The 23,294-nt window shown below is 40.3% G+C and overlaps 1 protein-coding gene across 3 annotated transcripts; it reads right to left on the bottom strand.

The window, feature by feature from the left end:
* Positions 1-506: 506 nt before the first annotated feature.
* lig4 (ligase IV, DNA, ATP-dependent) lies at positions 507-9,773 on the bottom strand. 3 transcript variants are annotated; one of them, XM_078243492.1, is made up of 3 exons: positions 9,581-9,773; positions 4,571-6,644; positions 507-2,952 (listed from the first exon to the last, which is right to left on the bottom strand). In XM_078243492.1, exons 2-3 carry the CDS (start codon positions 6,634-6,636, stop codon positions 2,283-2,285), a joined length of 2,736 nt encoding a protein of 911 aa, XP_078099618.1. In that variant the 5' UTR covers positions 6,637-6,644; positions 9,581-9,773; the 3' UTR covers positions 507-2,282. The 3 variants fall into 3 exon arrangements, with proteins under 3 accessions (XP_078099618.1, XP_078099617.1, XP_078099619.1); XM_078243491.1 differs by lacking the exon at positions 9,581-9,773 and adding an exon at positions 7,925-8,028; XM_078243493.1 differs by lacking the exon at positions 9,581-9,773 and adding an exon at positions 7,900-8,002.
* Between the last annotated feature and the right edge of the window lie 13,521 nt (positions 9,774-23,294).

Raw genomic sequence — 23,294 nt, 5'->3', positions numbered from 1 at the left:
GAAGATCATTTTGCTCTCAACTATTTCATGCTTTGTTTTCTCAAAGGTGGACTTTTAATTAATCTGTTTAACAAAATTACAAACCCTACAAGGAACACTACATGTCAGTGAGAGCTATTATTCACAGTATATGATTGAGAACAGGTACCTCATCACTTTTACTTTGAAAATGTATTCATGCGGCATTTACGCACAACAATGCCCAGGACACCAGAGGCAGCTACCTGCACCCTAGGGGCGATGGTTATGAAGGTTGTAACATATGAATGAGTCCCAAGGGACATTGGTGACATTTTTGAAGACAGGAAAACATGGCCACATCTTTGTTGGAGGGCCTTGAGCTGAACCAGTTTTAACGTACCCGTGTGGTGTCCCTCTGTCTCTCTCTGCAGGCTCAGTGCGTGCTGAAGGGCTGAGGCAAAGGCCATCGCTTCACACAGACGCTCGTCTGAAGTTAACTACCATTTTTTTTTTTTTTTTAAAACAAGACTCCAGTCACAACAGTACATTATTTTAAACCAGTTCAAGATATATTTATTAGAGTTGTGCTTAACATGTGATTAAACAGACATAAAAGCATTAAGGCACTAGGGCTGAGTATCGTTCAAAAATGGTCGATAACGGTACTGATACCAATACCGTGACTTTGATACCAGTTCCTAAACGATACCAATTTTATAAAACAAAAAGAAATTACAACATTACTGCACAAATCTTTATTTTTCTTTTTATGTCTCTGAGTGTAACAGAGTTTTTCCTGCGCGTCTCTACGACGTGTAACGTTAGACAGCCAATCACAAACATTATGAGATCTTGGTAGAAGCATGCTGCATGCTGATTGGCTCACTGACGCTGATGAGATTTACTCCTTAGGTACTGAAATTGGGTAATGAATGACGAGGCATTTTTCGATAATCGATACTTTAGAGGCAATTCGGTTGGTGCCTAAAAAGTATTGACTTCGGTACCCAGCCCTATAACGCACAGATCACAAAAAGAGGAATAGCAAACTGGAGTGTGGGCTTTGAAAGTAGGCATTTAGGAGGCAAGGGAGGTCTAATGAAAGACGCTTTCTAGTTGCATTATGGAAAACGTGGGATTCAATGTTTTTGGTGCTTGACTCATAACGGGGACTAAAAGTCATGATATCCTGGCCTCCGCTGCTTCGATTTTGACCAGTCAAGTCCCCCAATGTTATGTGAGTGCAATCCTAAGTTAAAAAATAAGAAGAGGCCTACTTTACTTATGGTGGAAGATTCCCTACTCAGCTTCTGTATTTAAAAAACGTATATAGTACAACTCTAAATTCTCTTAAAAATCAAATAATTTAGAAACCAACCATTGCCTTCTGGACTTCACCATTGGCCTATGAATTTATCTAACAAGTTTGAAATCATATTGCTTATCTCCCCCTTAGCAGTGATTTCGACTGCAGTGATTTTATTTATTTTATTTATCGACTTTTACTCAATAATTTATTGCTAATCATATTGGAATTTAATTAAAATGCTATTTGGGCTGCACAATAAATCCTTTTTATTTTAATTGTAATATAAACTGTGACACATTGCAAAAGACATTCAGCGCTTTTTTTGTAAGAGAGAATTAGTAGTAGAAAGAAAAACTATCATTCTTTTTTTATGGTGCCTTTTGTGTTCAGTTTAATGTTTAATTTGTTCAATTAAAAGAATGTTGGAACTAATTTCTTTTCACTTTTTTTTAAAAAAAGGTGCAGTAGGTAAGAAACTAACTTTCTGTCATATTTGCTGAAACTGACCCTATGTTCCAGTAGAACTACATGAAGCAGGTCATTTAAAAAAAGTCTGGCTCCTCTGGCACCACCTACAGCCTGTGGTGAGATTTGCAAAAATCCACAGCTCCCTGTTCAGATGCACCAATCAGGGCCGGGGGGGTCTAACTGCGTGTCAATCACTGCTCATGCACACGCATTCATTCTCCCTTGTGGGGGGAGGGGCTTAGGAGACCATTTGGGCTTTAGCGGAAAGGGGGGAGGGACTGAGAAGTTGTTGATGTTCAAATGTTTTCAAAAAGTCCTGGATCTTCACAATCCTACCTACAGCACCTTTAATCAACAAACAAGTTTGTTGTATTTTAGCAGTATACTAAAAGCATCAGAAAGGTAGAACTGAGTACGTTTTACTGTTATTTATCGCAAGTAATATGGTTATCGCATATTTTCCTCATATCGTGCAGCCCTTCAACTATACAAGGAGTTCTCTCCAGTGCCAACTTAAATCCTGTGAATGTCACCAGAAGAGTCTTTAAACTAGGTAGTCAGTGTCATTCATCAGATGCCCTGCTGTGATTGAATCCGTCACCCATGATTCTCTTACAATCTTAAACTTCCTCCTAAAGCAGCGCCTCAGAGTCCTTAAATCCACAAGTCTTGTTTCCTCTGTGATAATGACATGAGTGACTCCTTCCTCTAACTTCCGCACCACACTCCCTCCGTGGTAGCAAAACTCCAGCGCCCTGATGTCCAAGCAGGTGGCAGGTATGGCGGTTTTAGGGTCTCCTATGTCGGCGTAGCTGTCCATGTAAACCTCGAAGGGTCTGAACATGCTGGTGGGAAGATCCTCCCAGCCACAACGCTGCTCCACCTGGCTGACGTTCGCCGCCGCAGACGCCTGCGCGTCGCTGATCCGGCCAAACACCTCCCGCAGCTGCTGCTCGTCTGTGTCCACAAAGTAGCTGTCCCCGTAGCTGTCGTACTCCTTGGCAAAGTGCTCCCTGGTCGAGGGCGACATGTGGATCATGTGGCGCGGTTGCCACGGGACCACTTCCTTCCGGCCGAGGCACTCCATCAGCCAGGTGGCCCACACCACGTCATGCTGGTCGGACAAAACTAGGTTCTTCACGCGCATGTTCTCCACGCCGGCAATCACGCAGTAGGTGTCCCGCCCTGCGTTTTGAACCACGACACCTCCACAACTAATGGGAAGACGACACCAGTAATCAGTTATTTGTTTATTAAGGACACTTTAAAGTCTGACTGTGTGACTTTTGAAAGAAGTAATCACACAACCGTCCTCTTATGACTAAAAAGTTTAAGTCAGGAGAAATAGAATGCACCATTGTTGGGGCACGGCAGTAAGCATGATCAATCAGTGTACAGCCAATGAGTAATGAGTCTGTGTTACCTTATTTGACAGAAATCTATGTATTTTGGCGTTATTTCTGACAAATTGATAAACAAAATGTATATTATGCTTGAGTAAATAAACCCCAATTAACAAAACTGGTTAAAAAAAATCATAGTATTTCAATAAATCACCGGGAGAGTCTGGTACAGGCCGGCTCTGGAGATAAAACAGAGATTAGCGCTCATATTCAAGTTTATGTTCTGCTTGTTTAACGGAGAACTCTCTGCTCCTCACCATGGGGCTTCTCAGGTGCTGCGCCTTTCTGAGAATATACAGTATCTCACAAAAGTGAGTACACCCCTCACATTTTAGTAAATATTTCATTATATCTTTTAATGGGACAAAACTGAAGAAATTACACTTTGCTACAATGTAAAGTATTAAGGGTACAGCTTGTAGAACAGTGTAAATGTGCTGTCCCCTCAAAATAACTCAACACACAGCCATTAATGTCTAAACCGCTGGCAACAAAAGTGAGTACACCCCTATGTTAAATTCCCATAGAGGCAGGCAGAGTTTTATTTTTAAAGGCCAGTTATTTCATGGATCCAGGACACTATGCATCCTGAAAAAGTTCCCTTGGCCTTTGGAATTAAAATAGCCCCCCATCATCACATCATCACCCTTCACCATACCTAGAGATTGCTATGGTTTTATGTCGGTTAGCCTAATAGCTGGTTTGATTTGCATTGAGATGATCTTATGGAAAGTACCCCATGCCAGTTATACAAGCTGTACACTTAACACTTTACATTGTAGCAAAGTGTAATTTCTTCAGTGTTGTCCCATTAAAAGATACAAATATTTACTAAAATGCGAGGGGTGTACTCACTTTTGTGAGATACTGTAGTTCCGAGTATGTATACTGTTAGAAGATGTCTGTGTCTCATGTGACCTTGTTATTTGTACACGCTGTGACTATACAAATCACAACATGTAAATAGGAACATGTTGGCGTTATTTTGTCACTTATTGGGAGCAGTAGGCTAGATGGAGCCGGTTACCTCCAGGATCTGTGCTAAGCTAGGCTAGCTGTAGGTGCGTCAGACAGAGTTACGACACGCACGGAGATGAGAAGGGTATGTATGGACTTATCTAACTCTGCGGGATACGGTGAATAAGCTAAAGTCCCAATAAGTCGGCGTTTTCCTTTAATGGTTGTTTAATAAATTGCTCTTAAACACTCAGAGAGGCTGTGTGAACTGCTATTTTTTTTCTCATTTCTTATCATTTTGGTGCTGGTGATTTTGCTTTGGGGCTGGCTAAAACCTCTTTGGGGAGCGCCAAAAATTACTTGGTATGACCAGTAGCGTATGGTGGCTAATGTTAGCTAACTTTAGATAGATATCGGTGTAACGTTACTGAGCCAAATGACAATGACTTTAACTCAAACTTTTTCATGTTACCTGGCCACGCCCTTTTCCAGCTCAGCCTTGGGGTGATCCTCTGTGCCGTTCAGAATACAAAACTCCACATCCTCGAACATATCCGTCTCCTTGGTAACCCCGGATAGGTCCTGGGGCTTAAAGTGGTCGATAATCCCGATCACCTTCTTGGGTTTGGCTGGCTGAGTGCGCTTCTTCTTCTTTTCCGGTTCGTCACCGTCGATGTGAAGGTGCCGCGAGGCGAGTTTCCCGGACGCCTTGCCGCGGAACTGATCCAGCTCTGCCAGGGTCATGCACTGGTGCCACTCCTTGTCCTCGCGGATCTTCTCGATCCTGGGGAAGCGCAGGGTGCAGTTGGTTTTATACATGTCGCTTCCGACTATTTCAGCCGCCCTGACCTGGAGGATGACCGAGTTGCAGGGTTCGATGTAAACTTCGGGTTTCTCTGTTCCGCACAAGATGGATGCTGGTGGGTCATTTTTACGATAGACTTTCCAGTGCTTGGCGAGCTTTAAACCGAGGTCATACAACTCCTTCATGGTGTAGCCAGAGCCGATGCGGCAGAGTGTGTGGAAAACCGAGGGTTTCTCGCCAGGCTTTGGAGCTTCGGCAACGGCGCATAAGAAGTGGGACATCATACCACCCCGTCTCCCTTTGCCCCAGTAGCCACCAACAATCAGCACGTCGAGCTCATCCATCAATCCATCCACATATTCTGGCTTTATTTTCAGCCATCCCTCCCCCCGTTTGTCGGGTTTGTAGATGGACAGAGGGTCCTTCACCATGATTCCCTCTTCTCGGCTGTCAATGGCGTCATTCAGAGCATTCACCACCTCCTGCATGGTTCTGGCATCCGTCTTTGGCACCAGGTGTATCCTTCCCTTGACTGGACTGAAAACTGTCTGAAGGGTCTCGTAGCGCTTCTTCAGCGTTTCCTTGCCAAGCTTCTGGTCATTGACTAACAACACGTCAAACACGCAGAAGCACGTCTGTAACTCGGAGTCGTCCATGAGTCTCTTGATGTCGAATTTGCTCCCTTTCTGCATGAAGGTGTCTGTGGTTGCGCTGTACGCCATCATCTCACCATCGAGGATACAGTTCACAATGTGGCTTTTAAAATTGTTGTGGATGTGAGGTGTCAGTGAGCCCTCCAGTGGGGATCCTCCAAACTGCTGGGTGTATTCAAAAGCATTTCGGGTGAAGTACTTGTACACATCCCCGTCTTTGTGCAGTTGTATACGCTCTCCATCCAGCTTGGTCTGAATGTAAAAAGGGCTGCTTCCCATCTGTTTCTCCACACTGCGGATGTTTGCCATAGCCGCCAACATCGGCTTAAAAGCAGAGAAGAGTCCGATTGAAACTTCGCTTAGAGACATGGAGGGGTTGTGGAGCTGCTGGCAGACCTTGTTTAAGTCTGTGTTGACATTATAAAGCTCAGGAGCGTCTGGGTGGAAGACTTGGAGAACAGTTTCTTTGCTGATCCCAAGCTTCATGTCCTTCAGAATCATTCTGATGAGCCACTTTTGCTCGAGAGCCGAGCTCTGGGTGATGAAATGCAGCAGACTCTTTTTCACAAGATCCTTCTGCTTGCCAGCATTGTTGATAGCCACCGAGTCCAGAAAGTCATTGACTTCTTTGATGCTGAGGTTTCCTTCGCTGGTGCACCGTTTCTTCAGCACAAAGTACGCCATGCCGGCAAAGTCTCCAGCTTCTCCCTGGGATGTAGTGGGAGCACGGTAGTTCAACAGTTTATTGGCCTCAGGGCCATTCTTTGGGAGGCCTAATACGTCAATATAGAGTTTAGCTAACATGCTTTCTTTGATGCCATACGCCATACGCTCTCGTTCGAAGGAGGGGACTATGAGGCGCATGGCTGGGTAGAAAGAGTCTGTTGTTTTAGGGTTGTCTTTGTGGAGGGCAGAATGGAACTTCCTCCACGACTCAATGAAATCCTTGAGGATCTTGGATTTATCTGGACGGAGTTTAGACTTCTGGATTTTCTCTAACGTGGTACAGAGATGAAGGAAAGGAACCTGAGCAGCAACAGAGGGCTGACCTGCAGCATCGCTTTTGGAAGTTCCCTCCATGGTGGAATCTGAAACACATGTATGTCAAAGACAGAAAAAAAGACGTGTAGTGTAAATAATTATTTACAATAACTGAATGAATTATTCGATCGACTGAAAAACAATGAGCAACAACTCTGACAAGAGATTCATCTTTGATGGGCATTTTTCACTATTTTCTGACATTATAGAGACCAAATTATTAATCTCCTAATCAAGAAAATAATCAGCATCTTAATTGATAATGAAAATAATGGTTAGTTGCATCTTTACATTATATCAACTCTTATTATTAGTATTATTGGTTGTGTTTTCAAATGAACATTTTAGTGTGCTATCATGGTCTAAATGTGAAGGATAAAAAGAATTTATGAGAACCACTGAAATATGTAAGAAAATCACAGTTCTGTTTTGTCAAACATGTGGCCCATCCTAAATCAGTTTGGTGCATTATAATACTTTACATAAAATTGAGAATCAGGCAGGGGTGAAGAAGTATAGAGAGCCTGAATGTGCCCTATATATGACATATGATCTCAATAGTTAGCCTACTTAGGCCTTAGCTGCATCCTCTATACTAAAGAATGAACAAGAATGTACAATACAAATCTGAAATCAATGATTTAGAAGCAACTCTACCAACCATGGTAAATTATACGTGTTTTAAAGTGCACATTAACCAATTCAATTAAAATGTTTTAATATTTTTTTTACTATTTCACTTACTACTTTTTTTTCTAATTATTGGTTCACAGAGGTCAAACTTCAACATGTTCTGACATGTCTCGAACCAACAAGAGCTATTTTATTTTGACAAGCAGCAGACAGCCTTAAACTAAACTAAAGCCCAACTTTAACTAAACATGGTGGAAAGTATTACATTCAACACTACTACTAACATTTATATAGGTAAAGTATCTCGTACTGGTTATTCGCTACTAATCGTACGTTTAAATGTATTTACATGACCATTTGCTGCTGTTAAACTGAAAGCTACTGCCAACTCCGGTTAGTTCATTTTCAAAATAAAAGTATCTGTTGTCATATGACGTCTGTGTTGTACGGGCGTGTCTGTCGAAATACGTTACGTGCATTTGCCGGCAGATAAGGACATTTTGAAGAGTAATTTTGTGTTTTTAATGGCAGCTTAATACTTAATACAGCTTAATACAGATTAGTACTTAAAGTATTAAAAAAAAAAAAAAAAACAGACCGCCTAAATAGCAAGTGTTCTCCAGCTTAATTTGATGAACAGTAACGATACATATAAGGAAAATAACTTACTAATAACTAACGATTTTAATGTTACCTGCTCTTGGGATTCACCAAAGAAGAGGTAGTGAATGTCGGACTGCTCACTGAGCTACATGTTGAACACTTCCTTGTACTCAAAGTAGGGACCTGCAAGGAAAACGTTCCCCTGGAAACAAGACCGGAACTATTGTTGCCCTACAGTGTTGATTTGTGTTTTGAAACTTAAATTCATCAATTAAAATGTAGTCTCGTGCTCACATTTCACACTTTAAAGGCATCACTTTTTGTATATTTAATCTGAATTGTCTTATTATTTATCGTAGTATTATTATTATTATTATTATTTAGTTGAACTTTCTTCTCTGTAAGTATGTATGTTGTTTTATACCCATTGCGCTGTATTTGTAATGTTTGTTTATGTTATATCAATGTAGCAATGAGTGAACTTTTTGTGATCTACTGTCAGATTAAAACATAATCTTGAAAGAATTTGTACATTCCCTCTTCTAGACATACTATTGTTGCTCTTGCATTCACCAGCAGAGGGCACAGTGAGATGCTGCAGTGCTGAGGAGGTGCAGCCACTGAGATTGTTTACCATCATGGGTCTGGAGCCAGTGAGTAGTGAGCCAGTTGTAACCTGGTAGTTAAAAAAAAAAAAAAAAAATAGGAATGCATATTTGTTGACCACAAGAAGGCGTTTTTTTCTTCACTACAATGATTATTTCGGTCATATTTGGATCATAGTCCTCTGGTAGCAGTAGAAATAAAACCTCCTGTCATTAATGCAGTAACATTGCCCTGACAATAATCAGCGATGGTGATTATGATGTTAAGCCAGATGGGCCTGGGATCATCTTATTGTAACAGACAAACTTTTCTTTTTATTATTATTATTATCTCTGCTTAGGGAGTTAAAAGCATGAATGTATAATACAGGTAAATAGTCCTGGTTTTTGGTCCCTGTCCAACAAAACCTCATTGCTGGGCACTAACCAGCCGTTTAGTGTGGACAAAACAAGCTTGTTCTGTATATTATGACTTGCTGACATGTCATTGACGCATTCATTTATGGCTACCCAAACGTATTTTTTGCCTGCTCATGTTTGGACAACAGCTACACAACTTTTAAACTCAAGCTTTGTTTACATTATAAACTTGTTTTGACAGTTAGGTCATTAGGTGGCAGCTCGCGTAATGCCAGGTACACGTTGCCACTTGTAAAGTAATGTAAAATCATGCCAGTAATGTCATGTTCCCAATCGAAAGTACCAAAGGAGATTTCCCTACAGGGATCAATAAAGAGTGTCACTGGTAATTTATTTGAATGCTAAAATGGATACAACACACTAAAGATAGGAAATTAACAGCTTGTACATTCGATTTTTTATTTATTTTTTTAAACAAAAGGCCTTAAGAAACACACACACACACACACACACACACACACACACACACACACACACACACACATACACACTCAAACATCACTATTACTAGCAAGGAGATGTTTCTTAATCATCTTTATACTAGCTTATAGGAAAGTAGATCTGAAAAATAAAATAGACCCTGAGTCCTCACTTATGTAATCAACAACACAAATGTGGTGTTGATCATTGTTTCCTGCTGCCAACAGGGGGCGAGCTGTGTCTGTGCAGGAGGAGCTGCATGGCTGTGAGCCCTGAGTCACAGGCCAGCCAGTGTTGTTTACCTGTCTGCTGCTGCTGTTGCTGCAGTGGAGGATCCTGGGATATGTGTAGTGAGAGAGGCGCACCAGCGGTGAGCACACTGTGTTTTCAAATCACACAAAATGCAGTGCAGTGTAGAGGAAAGCTGGCTGACTGGCTGCTTATACTGTATGTCTATGTACAGGAGGTACATACACACACACACACACACACACACACACACACACACACACTCTCTCTCTGCTGTTACAGCCTGTCATGCAGCAGGCAGTAGAGTTACATAAGCCCTGCTGGATGTGCTGCTGCACTGCAACTAGCAGCGAATTACAAGACAGTAAACAACTGATGTCACTGCTTCCGTGGCATACATCAGCTGGCACTGGGACTGAGAGGGAGGAGGAGGAGGAGGAGGAAGGGGTGTGTTGATAGTGTGCTGGTGTAGGACTGAGTGAGATTTTGGCATGGAGGCACAGAAAGAAAGCAAGAGAATTAGGCAGAGTAATAAAACTAAAATCCCTTCTCGACATGGCCGATGACTAAGATGTGCGTCAGCCTCTTCATTCAGAGTGACTTGTTGGTGATGTGTGGCTGCAAAGACAGTCGCAAACATTTCCTGTCCCCTGCTTGTTGCTGACACATTGTAAAAATATATTTGCCAAAAGGCTTCCCATTGATTATTTACAATGGTTGTATAACCTTTCATAAAGGCTGTGCAGGTAAAAGCCATTTGACTTTTCTTGTTAGACAACACATGAAGAGGTCTAAATAAGTAGAAATAGTCGAGAAGGGGCGCTCCACTAATTGTACACATGAAGATCAGTTTACTAGTCATAAGATGATGTCATTAGGGTTATGGGCTTCAAAAAGTTTAATCAAAAGAGTTTAAAGTTTAAAATATGCTTAATCTGGATCTTGTAACGAAGAGATATGTGATCCTCTATCATACTAAAGTACATATGGTGTCTAATATACAATACTTTGCTAACTAGCTGCTACTTATCACTGCACTATTAGTATAAGGTGCAACACTTGTCATGGGTACTATACGTATATAGTCCTACTCTTGTAATATTCTTATAATCTTATTTTACTTCCTTTTTATTTGTCTCTTCCTTTTTTTCCTACTTGACTGTACTTTCTTGTCTGTACTTCACCTGAATTTCCCCTCTGGATATCAATAAAGGCTGACATTATCTTATCTTACAGTATTCTAAGTGTAGAATACTGTAAAATGAAGTATGGCAGTATAGCACACCAGCTGCAGATGGTGGCCTGAAGGTTAAAGCTGACATAGATTACCCAAAAACAAAAATACAGTATGCGTATGAAATTGTGTTTCAATTTCAGTACAGTATGTACCCATTCGTACGGTGCCTAATGTGTGTTCCCAGCAGTTGTTTCATAAACAGAGTGAAAAAAACCCTCTGTGAACTTGCCAAAGCCGCTTTTGATGTAGCGTCACCTCAAGGCACAATTGAACTCATCATCACACAATCTTACACAAATGTCAGGAGAGATGAGGACATGGAGATCCTGTTCACCTAAGTTGCAGAGCACAGAATGTTGTGCTGGGCTTTTTTTTTCAGCTGGGAGGGCGACGAGCCAGACAGTACCCAGTGACCTTCGACTAAAATTAGATCAGCTTCACACATCACTGCCATGCCATACTGCGATCTGCTCTCTTTTTTTTTTTACCAGTTTAATAGCTTTCTGTCTGTCTTTTTGTCTTCCCCCCCACTCATTGTCATGACACGCTGTGTCATAACAGCTCTCTCTGTTATGAAATTGAATTTTGGATCAAATCCCTGACCGTTCTCTGTATTCTTCAGACTGACTGGACAGCAGGCTGACCTGTGCAGCTGTCTTGCTCGCTTACATCATATGGCATATTAGCAGAGGGGTCGAGAGGTCGCCATAGCAGCCTTTCAGTGACCTCGGCATTGGTTTGGGATAAAGCATGAGAGAACATCCCTTGGAGCAGTAAAGTGAAGCAGATGGACTCCTAAAGAAGGGCTGGCAGGGTTACATTATGAGCATCTAAGTAAAAAAAGCAAAAGTTCACTGTAGGTATAGGTTGATGTTAGTGTTGTTCTTTGCTGACCAAATGGAAGTTTTCCAACCAATGCTACATAAAAATAGTGAGTCTGTTAAATTGGAAATAGCTTTTTTTCCTTTTTTCCTTGTGTTAGTTATTATGTCCATTCAAAGAGAAGTACTTGACATGTTCACACATCACTACACCTAGTTAAATGAGTTCCCATCTGCAAAGGCCCAGATGTCATTGGGGCTAATTAAACCATGGAAAACCATGACCACTGTTGTTGGGTCCATTAGCAGCATAGTGGATTTGCACGTTGGCTTAATGACATACACTCTCACCCACACTTCTATCCTCTGACACCCAAGCCCTTCTAGATTGCAAGTTTCCAATTTTGCTGGTGTTAAATTGAAGTGCTGCTTTTGACACCACTGACCACCGGGATTATATTTTATTCCTTTAAACCCTGGGCAGACACATCAGGATATGCATTTAGTTGGTTCCGCTTACTGTATAAGTCAAAAAGGAAATTTGTAGTCCCCAATGGGAACTGTATTTCTTCTTGTGCTCTGGGATGTGGTGTGCCTCAGTGCTCTGTTCTTAGACCTCTTATATTTTCCTTATATATGCTGCTCTTGGGCCTCATTATTCAACTGCCTTGGCTTTATTTGTTATTATTTGTATGTGGATGATACACAACGTTATATTTCTCCTGACACTTCTGAATTGTGGAAGATTGGTAAAAATTTGCAAGTCAAGTAAAACTTAAAATGATGACTAATTAATTGATTTCTTATTAATTGATTGGTTGATCTACAGAAAATAAATTAAGATGACAATCAATTAATCGTTTGTATTTCTCATAGCAAAAATTCACTGGTTCCAGTTTTTTGGTTTTTTTACGTGAATATTTTGTGTTTATTTTAGTCATCTATGAGGGTAAAATTTATATCTTTGGGTTTTCGACCATTGTTTGGACAAAAATTAGATGTCCGTCACCTTGGGCTGTAGGAAACATGTGATGGGCAACACTGTCCCGGTCAAAAATGACAGATTTACACATTCATTCAGGTCTTAAGACATTCCTAATTCTTAAGACCTTATGATATCCTTCACAAAAGGCATTTGAATACATAACATTCATTGTGACTACTTTCTTTGAATTTTGAGTGATTTATTCAACTTAGTCACACTTCTTTTGTTTAAATGACCGCCATAGTAAATGAATGGGGAGAGTATAATTTTCATCCAGGAGATAAAAGACATCTCCATACACACACTCCTTTAACTTTCCTGTGCTTGTGTGCCCATTGACAGGTGCAAAGCTTCCATTTGCAAGGGGCACTGCACCATGAATGCAATTTGTGAGTGTGAACCACCAATGTTCGCACATACATGCATGTGCGCACACACAGAAACACACACAGACACACACACACACACACACACACACACACACACACACACACACACACACACACACACACACACACACACACACACACACACACACACACACACACACACAGACACATGTTGTAGATGTTAATGTTTTAATAAGGTTCTTTACAATAAATGTTCTATTAAAAACACTTTTAGTCATTTTTATTGGCATTTATGTTAAAATAAGAGCAGTTAAAACTGTTGTTTACTGGAAACAGTAAATTAAGGGGGTTAGCAACAAACAGTGTTTAAAGGTTAAACTATTCTGTGACATTTTATGGACCAAACAATTACTCAATTAATCAAGAAAGTAATTGTTTGGCTAATCGTAAATAAAATTAATTGAATCAACGCATCAGAAGCAAAAGCCTCTCCATCTAAACAGGTAGTGTAACTGAAACACACTACACTTTGTATTATAGTCATATCATTAAACCTAATTGTACATGTTCACAACTTTGTTTAAAGTTACCACTCAGCACCTGTAGCTATGATAAATGCACTTCATCTTGTGTCTTCTTTGCTTAATAGAAGATGTAATAAATATGAATACATTGAATTCACATTCAATTATTTAGGGTATATCTCCCTACATTCTTACCTTTTAAAGACAACCACATTTTTGACCATAAGGATTACAGGGTTATTTACATAATCTGGGTTGACCTACTGTATACTGTGGACAAAAACCAAGCACTTTGGTGGTTGAAAATATCAGTCAAATCATTGAAAATATAATACGTGCATCCACATTATTTACAGCAACTCAAATTCACATTTGTACCATGGTTGCATTTCTTTAGAATAGGTCACACAGACTTTGAGTGCATTTTAAATGCAATTACAATGCCTCACAGTAGTTCAGGTAAAGTGTCCCCTGTGTTCTCATAAAAAGGCTCTCTGAATAATACACTGTTGGCATTTATATTGCCATGCCTCTTCTGCCAGTTAAGTCATATTAATTGATCTTTTGAACTTTGTAACTGTAACTGTAATTGTTATCCGGTACAGTCTCATTATCCAAGTGTTTTCATTGAACTCGATGAGTGATAGAGCCTTCTGAGCAATAACTTCAGTCAACGTGACGAATCACCTTCTCTTACTGTTGTCACAGCCGACGATAACCACACACAGTACGAGCAGCAACCAAAGAGAACACAACATTCCTGCCAGCTCATTTACCTTGATAAATCTATTTATTGCCTTTACTCTTTCACAGTGGAATCTTACTGCTACCACAATTTATTGTTTGTCTGATTGTCTATTGTACTCTTTTACTGTTATTTGTCTTATTGATTTATTGTGTCGGAACTTATTTTAACATCAACCTGCCAAAGGGACTAACAATGTACATTAGCCACCGGCTATTAATCTTGAGTATTAACATAAATATTCATTAATATGCACGCTCCCTATTTTAAATCAATCAATCTCAAATCTCAGGCATCAATTCAGATCATTTATGCTCCTTGAAATGTTAACGACAGGGCAGGATTGATTTCTTTAACAAAGCTTTTAACAGGCCGTCAGGGGCCATTAATAAATCATGGACCCTTTTATGTTGTTTGTTTCTGGAATGTTTTTCTTTTCCTCAGGCTGGGACTTTGACCCTCAGTGCATGGTGCCAATCTAAGACACTTGGCACTCTCTCCGTAATCTAAAGAGCGACTGGAGCAACTACAATCTGCTCATTTGTAAACAAACAATTACTCACAGACTATCTCTGGCTGGACTGTCTGTGTGGCCTGTCAGCAGCACTGTCTGCATGGCTGTTGTTGTTTTTGGAGTGCAGGACTGTGCACGCCCAGGTCTGTGGTTCCATGTGTAAAGTTATAAATGATTATGATATAATTTTTTTCTAATAGCATCTGATTACAGCCTGCACCAACCCATAAAGGCAGCAAGTCACAACCTCATTGAAGTGATATTGAAATAACAGTACTGCTTTCTAATGTGTCATCAAAGGCTGGTTAATACAGGATTTACTAATGCTGTAAAGATCTCTTAGAAGCCATTAATTAACAACTTGTGGGTTGCCAGGTTTGTTGTTTCTCCTCCTCATTTATGAATTTAATAACTCATCAATTGATCATTTGCTGAACCCCTCCCCTGAGTAGAAATTGTCCAATCATGCCTTAGCAACCGTAACTAGGCACAGCAGGTCTGTTGAGGTTTTGAAGTGTAAGAGTTGGATTTAACAGTGTGTTTACAGTATTTGCTCTAATGTAAGCCAATTTGTAAGTAAACGTGTTCGGTTAGTAACCGAACATTGAACATATTAAATAATAAAATACATTAGTTTGTAGCGCTATGTTAAAAATTCCCCATGCATATGTTAAATGCACGATAAAAAGTTTGACTGACGTATCAACAGTAACTAAGGCAGGCGAGGTTTAGCAAATGGTCACTTCTGCGGTTACAAATGTCAATAAAGTTCTTAACATACATGAAACATAATAAAAACATAAAAATTGTTGACTTTAATGTGTATCAGAAAGCAGGTTGCTCATCGGACCAGGCTCCAGTTAGCTGTTTCCATAACAATAAGTCATTTGAAACCCAGTCCACCTCCCAGCTCTGCTTTCTCCTCAGTAGGACAAAAACAAGTATCAAGTCTATGTTTTCTGTTGGAAAAAGAGAACTTTGGAAGTTGACTGCAAAACAGCCATCTTACCGCTCCACTCACCCAACATATGCAGGCGTGTCTTATTTAGTTGTGTAAGCATGATGCACGGAATGAAAGGTCACACTTTGTTTACAGCACACTTGCTATTAATACGAAGATACTCTCATGTCATTTAGTTTTTTGGTTGGACACCTCGGTGCAGCCTATCACAGCTCCCCAAAGGAGGTGTCCCCCGGTTTCACAGTTGGTCATCTAGTTATTAAGTATTCTGCACCTGGTGTTGTTTTCAGCACTATTTGAATCTATGTTCTTGGCTTTGCATGTTTGCAGACAGCGCAGAGTATATGTGAGTCTCTTGCACAGGGCTGGATTTGGGGGAAAGATTTTAGGTACAGCATCTTTGCGTGCCACCGCTCTCCATTAAGCTCCTCTGAATGCGTGTCTCCAACTCTGTCCTGTTCTGTAAGCTTTAGCCTTGTGGCTGGCATGTTTGACGGATGATTTACTTGGCTGCTGAGCACGCAAACTTCCCCCCTGTGTGACCTCGGTTTGGAGGGTAGTGTCGTGCTACTGTTCACACTAATATGATTGGGCCTGGTTTCAAAGACCTGCAGACAGCTGCTGGTGAAAAGTTCATATGAGGCATCTGGGAAGCAGTTGCACCATGGAATAACACTACTGTGTGTACATGGTGAAACAAAACCTCAAATTTGCGACTTTCCAATAAGAATAGCTTTAGTGATTGTCTCATATAGGATGAGACAATCTCTCTCTGTCTTTGAGTGTAGCGCCATGTGACACTTACACAAATATGAAGTTCAGGTAATTATCTTACTCAAATGTAAGGTTATGAAATGTACTGTACAGTATGTTCAACTGGAATGCAGATTAAACTTGTTACAACACTACTACGTCTTTTATTGTGTTTAACAGAGGTTATATACATATATCTGTCACACGTGTGCTTTCTGTGTGCACACGTCTATTTTTGCTTTCAGTACACTGATATGGTGGTTATGTGGAAACCTTACAAGCCACAGCCCATTGATACCAGATGACGTTAATAACAGACTTTTTGAGAGTGTTTATGAGCAGTCTGACCCACACCAGAATGATACGGCAGAGGAGATGCATGGGGGCAGCACATCATTCGAACAGGATGGGTTCCATGAATGGAAAGCTTCGGAAAGAAATATTGACCTAGTCTGCACGTCAATAACACACAAACATGTAACGGAAATGCGTCAGCAGTGCTTTTTCAGCAAACATGAGGGGAGATTGCTGTAGATGAATTTTTATAATGGTAACACACTCGCACTGGTTAACAACGACTGAGGTGTGTGTGTGTGTATGTGTGTTTGTGTGTGTGTGTGTGTGTGTGTGTGTTCAGCATGCATAAGCTGAGTGAGCCTTTATCTTTGTTGTGTGACTGTAAAAGCCCAGTTATTGGTCATAAAAAGTCACGCGTCAGGACCCAGCACAGACGGATTTAGGACCCTAACACTCGTGTGTGCAGTGTGTGTGTGTGTGTGTGTGTGTGTGCTGTAGTGTGTGTGTGTGTGTGTGTGTGTGTGTGTGTGTGTGTGTGTGTGTGTACATAGGGTTGTTTTTTGCTTGAACACAGTTTGGATGTACCAGGAAGGCCATATCATTAAGCTGTTTGTCTGTGTATGAGTCAGTGTGGACATCCGTGTGTGTGTGTGTGTGTGTGTGTGCGTGCGTGCGTGCACATGCGTGTGTGTGTGTGTTACCCTGTGACCAGGTAACAGAGGGACATGTACTTTCTGATAGATTAAGCCTTACATAACTCCACATTCCACTCAGCAGGTAAACAAGCACCGGGACTAAGGTCAAAAACAGTGAGGCACCGGCTTGACTACGGAGCCAGACGCTGGAGCAGATCTGAGCCACAGTGACCCACATGCATACAAAACTCAAGCTGTCATTAAGATCTGAATGGCTTAGAAAGCTCAGTAATCAACAAGAATTGTAAGCATCCATTTGCGCAGTCAGTTATTTGCCAATGTAGTACAGTGACAAGGAATGCTGGAAGAATGTTTTGAGTTTGGAGCTGAAGACTGAAATAGGCTGCAAACCAAAAATCCCTATACGGTTTTTATTGTAGTTGAAATATCTTCAGTCCTATATATACATACTGTATATCTGATCACGTGTTGTGCAGAATCTTGCAAATGAAGTTGCTTTCTTTGTATTCAAATTCAGCAAATCTTTAGCTGTTTACATAAAGTAATAATCTCGAAGATTGTCATTTATTTAAATGTCTGTTATATCACTATTGCCGAATGAAGTAACACAATGGTGATTGAGCCTGTGGCCCACTGATGAAAGCCCTTGTGTTTGCAGTATTATGAACAGGGTGTCTGAGGCGACATTCCTGGGAAAAATCACAAGCAGCGCAAAGTTAGTGACCATTTTCTATCAACCAGCAGTGGTTGGTCAGGCAGCGAGGGCAGGGGCGGCTAATGCAACAGACTCGCTCTTCAACTCACTCGTGGGTGAAGCAGTGTACAGTTTGTTTTTTCAGTCTCTGATAGTGTTGCTAGTTAATGGTAACTATAGCCAAATAAACAAGGAAAAGAGTGATGATTACAGACGATGAAGCTTTAAAAACAAATGAAAGTGAGATCCAAAAACACACCTGCAATTATCACTTATCGCCAGAGGTGCCACCAACGAGCACGGAGCAGAGATCTTCGAGATTGGGAAAAGTCTTAAATACTTCTCCATATGCTTCTTCCATCACTGGTCAGACTGCCTTTTAAAGAACCAGTTTAAACATGATGGGAAACACACTTTTGTGCTTTCTTGCAGAGCTTGATAAGAAGATCAACACCACTCTCATGTTTTTGCATTAAATGTAAAGCTAATCCAGGAGACAGTTAGCTTAGCTTTGCATAAATACTGGCAGCAGAGGAAACAGCTAGCCTTGCTGTGTCCAAAGGTATGTTTTCATAGTACTAGGAGTCCGCAAAGGTTTTACTAGCGTCCTGTGGCAGAACTTGTGGCTAGTAAAAGGTTAAATGCTAAAAGTAAATGGATTTAGATAGTTTTCCTCATTTGGCAATGCATTTCAACTTTAGAGCAAAGTTCATAAAAGTCTGGGTTTAAAAAGGAATTTGAAAGATGCCCATAAAGCCCACAGTCTAACAGGAGTGAGCACAAAATCATTTTTCTCTTCATGCATTCATAGGAAACACATTTACACTAATGGAAAGATAAGATCACATCAACTTTACTGTACCCTGAGGGTACAGGCTTTAACAGACACAGACAGACACGTTACATTACAAAACAACAAGCTGATTACATTCATGTTAAATACACTGATGGTCCTAATGCAGACAGCCACATAATAAGCATTACTCAGAGTGTTAAGGCTAAAATGCGTACTGACGCAAACCTAAAGGTCGGAATAGGCTCAGAGGCAGCCATGGTGCTGGTTTCACAGCTCACATTACAGATGCAGGAGCCTCACTAATACATTTAAAGAGATAAGATCAGAGGAATGTATAAGGTTTTGGCCTTAAGCCAAAAGTGGACAGAAGACACTGTATATGCTGTATAGCATGTTCTAAGTCTCTCAGGCAAAGGCAATACATTTCATTTGTCCTTATTTTTTTTAAATCAAATTAAAATACTCTTCAGCACTGAAGTAGCACTGTGTGTGAAAGTATACAATTCCCATGGAATAAAGATTTTAAAGGAATAAATTGTTCCTAAATTTGATGGAAAAGACTGATTGACATACACAGACACACAAACAGGTGTTTCAAGATAAAGTCAGTGTGTTTTCTCAGTTTTGTTTCCTAACCTTCAAGGTAGTTTTGTTGCCTAATTTGTTGCCAAAAAAGCAGTTTCTGTCATTAGCTTGCTACCATGTCCAACACATAAAGGCTACTGTGTCATCATTGTCATTTCGTTGATTGATTGTTAATATTGATCGTAAAATTTTTGGATTGAAGCTGCAGGCTGCAAAATATCCAGAGTAAAAGTAGTGCTAGGGATACTACTACAGCTTAACAATAAAACATAATGCAGATGGAATTAAATATATGCATGATTCTGTAAAAACCCATGTGTGCGTGTGTTTTGTAGTTTTTAGGTCACCAGCAGTATCATTCATCCCACATCCAGTGAGTCAGATTGGTTGTGTGCTGTGGGCCGCCCTCAATGTTAAACTGCCATGCTCCGCATTATAGACTTAAGCTAATGCCTCATTAGAATCAGTGTCTCACTGACTCTGTTCTGAAACATAACCTCCTCCACCACAGAGGACCTAACAACCCCACAGAGACGGAGAAAACTGGAGCATGTGACACGCAAGAAAACGGCATGTCACGTCACCCACTGTTCAGAAATACTGGGTCTGTATAAAATGTACACAGTGAAAAACACAGCTGTATAAAAAATTTACACTGCTGTAAAGTAAAGAAATGTTGTATATACCAGATACATATCAAGCATATTCTAGATTATTGGAGCATCTTAAGGGTGTGTTCACAATGACACGTTTGGTGGCGTTTGTTCACATTCCTAAGTGATTCCTGAGAACAGTGCCTGAACACAGGCGAATTACCTTGCACCTGAACGCTGTTGTAGGTTAGGAGTGAGAACATCATACACACCCACACCCAAATAATGGGTTATTTGGGTGTGGGTGTGTATGATGTTCTCACTCCTAAGTACAGAGAACAAACTGTGATCACATATAGTAGTGTGTCTTTAGTAATTACCTGAGAAAAAGCTTTTTTAAGGATTTCTTTACAGCTCTGTGTCTTGAATGTTGTTTTTTCTTAGGCAGTAAAGGTCAGACACACACAGATGGAAACATGGACAAGCTGACACGCTTTATGTGCATCAAAGTCACCATCACTACTAATCTCGCCTTGCGTGTTTTGGTTTTTGATTGTGACAGAAAATGCCATGCTTAAAACTCAGATGTCATGCAGAGGCGGTGTTTCCTGACACATGGATAAGAGGACACATGGCGTGATTTTTTTTTTTGCATTTTTATGCCGCTTTTCCATGAATTTAAAGAGATTTGTATAATTACAGGAAAAAAACAAGAAGTCTTTTCATGATAATAAATGGATTAAATGACGTAAAATCGGGTGTTGGTCCTCAAGCCTTGTAGCCATGCCAGCGATATGACTCTAGTGATGGCAAAGTCACTTGGTCTAATGGTCTAGACCAGGGGTCTTCAACATTTTTTAAGCCAAAGACCCCTTAACTGAAAGAGAGACGGAGCAGGGACCCCCTACTACATATATTGTATAAAATGAAGTTGCATATTAAACTGGGCCTACAATAATGTGTAGGGCATCCTAAAAGCCTTTATACATACCTTGTTTTGCATAGAATACTAAGCTATTAAAAAAGCCTAATAATTGTTGGCATGAATTTGTAAATCATGTTTTAATGTTAAACATACATGTGGCACAGTGAATCCTCAGGATGAACTGTATCTGTGGATGGCCTGGAGACTACCTTACCCATAGGCCAGTAAGCCTATCATCAATGGGGAGTTATAGTTGCTAATAATATGTTGGACTCATGTCAAGACTTTTTGATTTAAAAAATTAAGAATAATTTGGAGGCCCCCACCCCTGCATTGACTCTGAGGACCACCTAGGGGTCTCGGACCCCCTGTTGAAGATCCCTGGTCTAGACTGAAATATCTCAACAACTGTTCCATGGATTTTTAGGACATTTTGTAATACATTACAAGACATTTTTTGATATTCATGGAGAATGAATCCTTCTGATTTTGTTGAGCCCCTTACTTTTTCCGCGCCAACAGCAGGTTGTCTTTTAGTTAAATGTCATGACAACTGTTGGATGGATTGCTCATTCACACACATTCCTGGTCCCCATAGGATGAATTATAATAACGCTGAATTAGTGCCATGATCAGGTAAAAATGTAATTCTGTTCTGTAGGCCTACTTTGGTTTATGACTAAATATTTGTGTGAACTAATGACATGCCCATCAGCCTCAGTTGTACTTTGTGTTTGGTGCCAATGTTAACATGCTAACACACTAAAATAATGGTGGTGAACATGGTAAACATTACATGCTAGCATTGAGGACATAGTTATCATGCCAATTTGAGCATTTAGCTCAAGAACAGCCTCACAGAGCAACTAGCATGGCTGTGGAAACAAAGAGATAGAAATAGCAAAACAGATATATAATCTATGGCAGCGAGAGCTAATTACTGCTAAATTACAATTTGAACCTACAAATGAGCAGAAAAACAAGATATAAGTACAGAGGTGTTTAATTTAGCAACATACTGCACTACTAACTGTGTTCTGGATTAATCTAAGACTGATACGAAATGCTGAAAAACATTCTCAGAAGAAATATATGCCTGTTTAAAGACATCAATTTAGAAATGTAGATGATTCTCAGATAACATTATAATTATCTTTCAGAAGAATGTAGCTGCAAGCCAAAAGGATTCCTGAGAGTGTAAAGTAAATAGCTTGAAACATCTCATCCTCTCAACAGTTAAAGGTCATGCAAACTCTGAACATGCAAAGTACGGGTGTAGCAAGCTTTTCATTGGTCCACGAGCCCAATGTGTGTTCACATGTTCAGCCTGAGGCCTGCAGTGACTCATGTAGCAATCCCACGCCATATGTGACTTTTTTTTCTTCATCAAAAGTTCTTACACACACAAACATAAAATATGATGACATTTCAAATGAGTTGATACTTCTGGTTGACGCTCATGGGGAATGTTGTAAACTTTAAACCTCAATAAGTGTAAAATATATGAATAAGGGCATGTAGGTATGTTATGTAGACAAAAACAAGGAGAGCATAGTGAGACAGATATTTATACAGTATTTGGGGGAGTTTTTCCCAAAATGTCCAACGCTTTCTATTAGGCTACATAGCCTACAGATCCATGAATTGTATTTGCCATCAAGAAATACAAATCTGAAATTTAGGAAATACAACCACTTAACTGATCTCTGGATCAATAAATTACAAGTTAGCATGTCAGCCTAGCTAGTAAGGCTACATCAGTGTAGCCATGCTAGCTTTTAGCTTACTGGACCTATTTCATCACTTCCTTTGTAGCTAACTTCCAGTGGTGTAGTCTAGGCAAAGAGTACTACTCAATAGTGCAGAGGACCAGTTTAGGTCAAGGACAGAATTTTCCCAAAAGTGAATCTATTACATGCAAACACAAATATGTGCATGTCCTGGCTCATGTACAGTGAAAAAAGGTACAATGTTATGTGCTTTTGTTGCCTCCTGTTTGAAAACCGAGAAAAGAGCACTTAGCTAAGTGGGGATGGGTTCAATAAGTGAAAAAATCATTCAGCCCACTTGAGACAGCAGGAGAAGTCTGATAACGACATCACAAACTGGCGCAATCTAGCAAGACTTTACAGATGCAAAGATGTGTGCTGTGTGAAGACTGGTGAAGAGCAGAAGTTACAAGTAGGTCTTTTTTAGATAAATATGGATTGAAAAAGTGGGGAGAAGCCCATTTGATATCATACCAGCTCATCCGAGAAACAAACATGAGTCGACTTAGGTTGGCTCTTTTAAAACTGTGTTTTCCCAGAGAATGTCTTTTGCAAAACATGT

This window comes from Sander vitreus, chromosome 24, assembly GCF_031162955.1.
Source record: "Sander vitreus isolate 19-12246 chromosome 24, sanVit1, whole genome shotgun sequence".
NCBI lineage: Eukaryota > Metazoa > Chordata > Actinopteri > Perciformes > Percidae > Sander > Sander vitreus.
The sequence above is the reverse complement of the archived record's forward strand: the minus strand, read 5'-3'. Positions and strand labels throughout refer to the sequence as shown.

Bases quoted from the DNA above. Each gene is read 5' to 3' on its own strand.
- lig4 (XM_078243492.1), bottom strand. From the start codon at position 6,636: ATGGAGGGAACTTCCAAAAGCGATGCTGCAGGTCAGCCCTCTGTTGCT. The intron at 2,953-4,570 runs GTAACATGAAAA...TCTTCCCATTAG, and splicing joins CTGGAAAAGGGCGTGGCCAG to TTGTGGAGGTGTCGTGGTTC.